This window comes from Gossypium raimondii, chromosome 4 (assembly GCF_025698545.1).
Source record: "Gossypium raimondii isolate GPD5lz chromosome 4, ASM2569854v1, whole genome shotgun sequence".
NCBI classification, from domain to species: Eukaryota; Viridiplantae; Streptophyta; class Magnoliopsida; order Malvales; family Malvaceae; genus Gossypium; species Gossypium raimondii.
Window position 1 is genome coordinate 36,615,555 of NC_068568.1, and position 2,226 is coordinate 36,617,780.

The 2,226-nt window shown below is 35.7% G+C and overlaps 1 protein-coding gene across 1 annotated transcript; it reads left to right on the top strand.

Annotated features, from left to right (window-relative positions):
- The first annotated feature begins 311 nt into the window (after positions 1–311).
- Positions 312–797, top strand: LOC105779391 (zinc finger protein KNUCKLES). Its single transcript, XM_012603135.2, has one exon. It carries the CDS (start codon positions 312–314, stop codon positions 795–797), a length of 486 nt encoding a protein of 161 aa, XP_012458589.1.
- The last annotated feature ends 1,429 nt before the right edge of the window (positions 798–2,226 follow it).

Consider the following 2,226-nt stretch of genomic DNA (forward strand, 5'->3'; position numbering starts at 1 on the left):
ATGGAATGAGTTGAGGACTTGAAACAGAACCATATAGTTAATTTCTAAGGCTTTAGAGATTGTGTATTGTATGCACACAATTCGCACTATTGAAAATTTATGTTTTGCATGCATCAAGAAATGATGAGGTAACCAGAGGGGTAAATTTGTCCTATAATTCAGTACCAATCATCAAATTCCTGCAAGCCTTTTACAGATGAATAGGAACAAAAAAGTTAAAGCCCCGTATAAAACCTAAAACTCATGGATGGTATAACCTCCTCTTTCATCCTATTCTTCTGTTTTCTTTGAGCTTTTTCTCAAAAACTTCAATGGCAGACCCCTCAATGTACAACTTCTTCAACCAGCCTTCTTCAGCTTCAAGACCCACCAAGAAACACCCCCAAAGACCTTCCCCATCTGCTCCTCCTAGGCTTTTCCAATGCCTTTACTGTCCCAGAAAGTTCTACACTTCACAAGCTCTTGGCGGCCACCAAAATGCCCACAAGCGTGAACGAGCCGCTTCTCGTAGGAAGTTCCCTACTGATCAGGATCAGACCCAACAATGCACCACCCTCCATCATCATCATCATCATCATCAGATTAGCCCAGCTTTCTCCACCTTCCCTACTGAACCACCCATGGATCACCACCCGGCTGCACAACAAGGCCCATATCTCGACCAGTGGCTCCAGCCCTTCCAACCCCACCTCCCCCCTGCCGGCTTCGTTCCTCATCAGGGATTCAGTGCTGCTTCTTCTCCCACCAGTGACGCTTATGACTCTGCAGTAGATGTTGACCTCACTCTCCGTTTATAAAAAGCTACTTTCTTGGTTTTTTTTTTGTTTTTTTTAATCTCTTAACAGGTGACACTGTTAGCTGTTGATTGATTTCTCATGATCGACCAGCTAGGCTAATTTAGTTGTAAGCCCCCGGGGTGAAAAAAAAAGGGGTTTTGAGGGTGGTTGCTTGTTAGGGTTAGAAGGGTTTTAAGAGTTCTAGCTCTATGGGGTGTTGAGTTCAATGTTCAATGTTTTTTTGGTTTAAGTTTTGGTACTGTTTTGCTAAATGGATATTTTAAATCATGTTTTCTTGAGTTTTAAGTTGTGATGTTGATATGTTTTAGTCCTCTTTTAATGGTAACTTAAACATGCAGCACTTTCATGTTAATTACTATCCCATGCAGCCATGCTTCATCATAATTGCCAGATCTTTCATTTCTGGATTCATCTGCTGGCTGTAGAGTTATTAGGACCCATCCAAAGCCCAAACTCTTTGTCACGAGTTTGTAAATTATGTATATTTTTGCCATTAATTTCCATTTTCATTGCTAGCTCTATCCAGCAGGCTCTTACAATGAGACTGCTATGCCCCTCCTTATTTTCAACAGTACTACTTTTCATTTTAGGCTGGCATACATATATATCAATCATGATCATCATTGTTATGGAACGTCTTGATAGATAATGAAAATGGATGAGTTGGATAGTTTTTGCCACATTACGAGTAATTATTTTAATAGATTGAGAGATGGATCTGTAGATCAGTGATTTCAGTATAAGAGACAAATGCGGGATATGAAAACTTCTTAATAGTGATTACGAAAATTAAGGTAAAATTACTGAAAATAGAACCACAAGAATTAAGGAATAATTTATATTAAATAAAATCAGTATTCAAAGTCTACCCTTCTTCCTTTAATTTTATGCATGTATGAATGTCGATAAATAAGATTTCTGTAGAGATATGAAACAAAATAAAGAATTAAGGTTTTAAACTTTATTTTGCATCATTTATTCTGTAATTTTTTACATTAAGATAATCATACACTAATGACTTCAAAAATGAATTTGATGAGTGAGTGATTGAGTGATCGAACAGCATCGGTGTAAGGTAGAGATGTTCAGAACAGGTTATAACGAGTAACTTGAAATTAATGAAAATTTGTTGAAAAGCTTGAAATGAACGACAACATTGACGAATATCTATGAAGAAAATTTCAATGATTCAAACAATTGTTGGGTTAAATAATATACAATGAAATATTATTTGTAAAAATCATTTTATTGAAAATAATATTAACTTTTATAATTATTTTTGAAAATATGACATTGCCGTCCAGCACTCACATACCTTTGTAAAAAAATCTTGATTAAAATTCTATCTCATTTAGACATTTATAATAAACTGTATGTTTAAAATTTCAACAGATTGCCAATAAATAAAATAGAGGGCAAACTATGTTAC

Excerpts from the sequence above, each read along its gene's own strand:
- LOC105779391 (XM_012603135.2), top strand. The coding sequence starts at position 312 with ATGGCAGACCCCTCAATGTACAACTTCTTCAACCAGCCTTCTTCAGCT.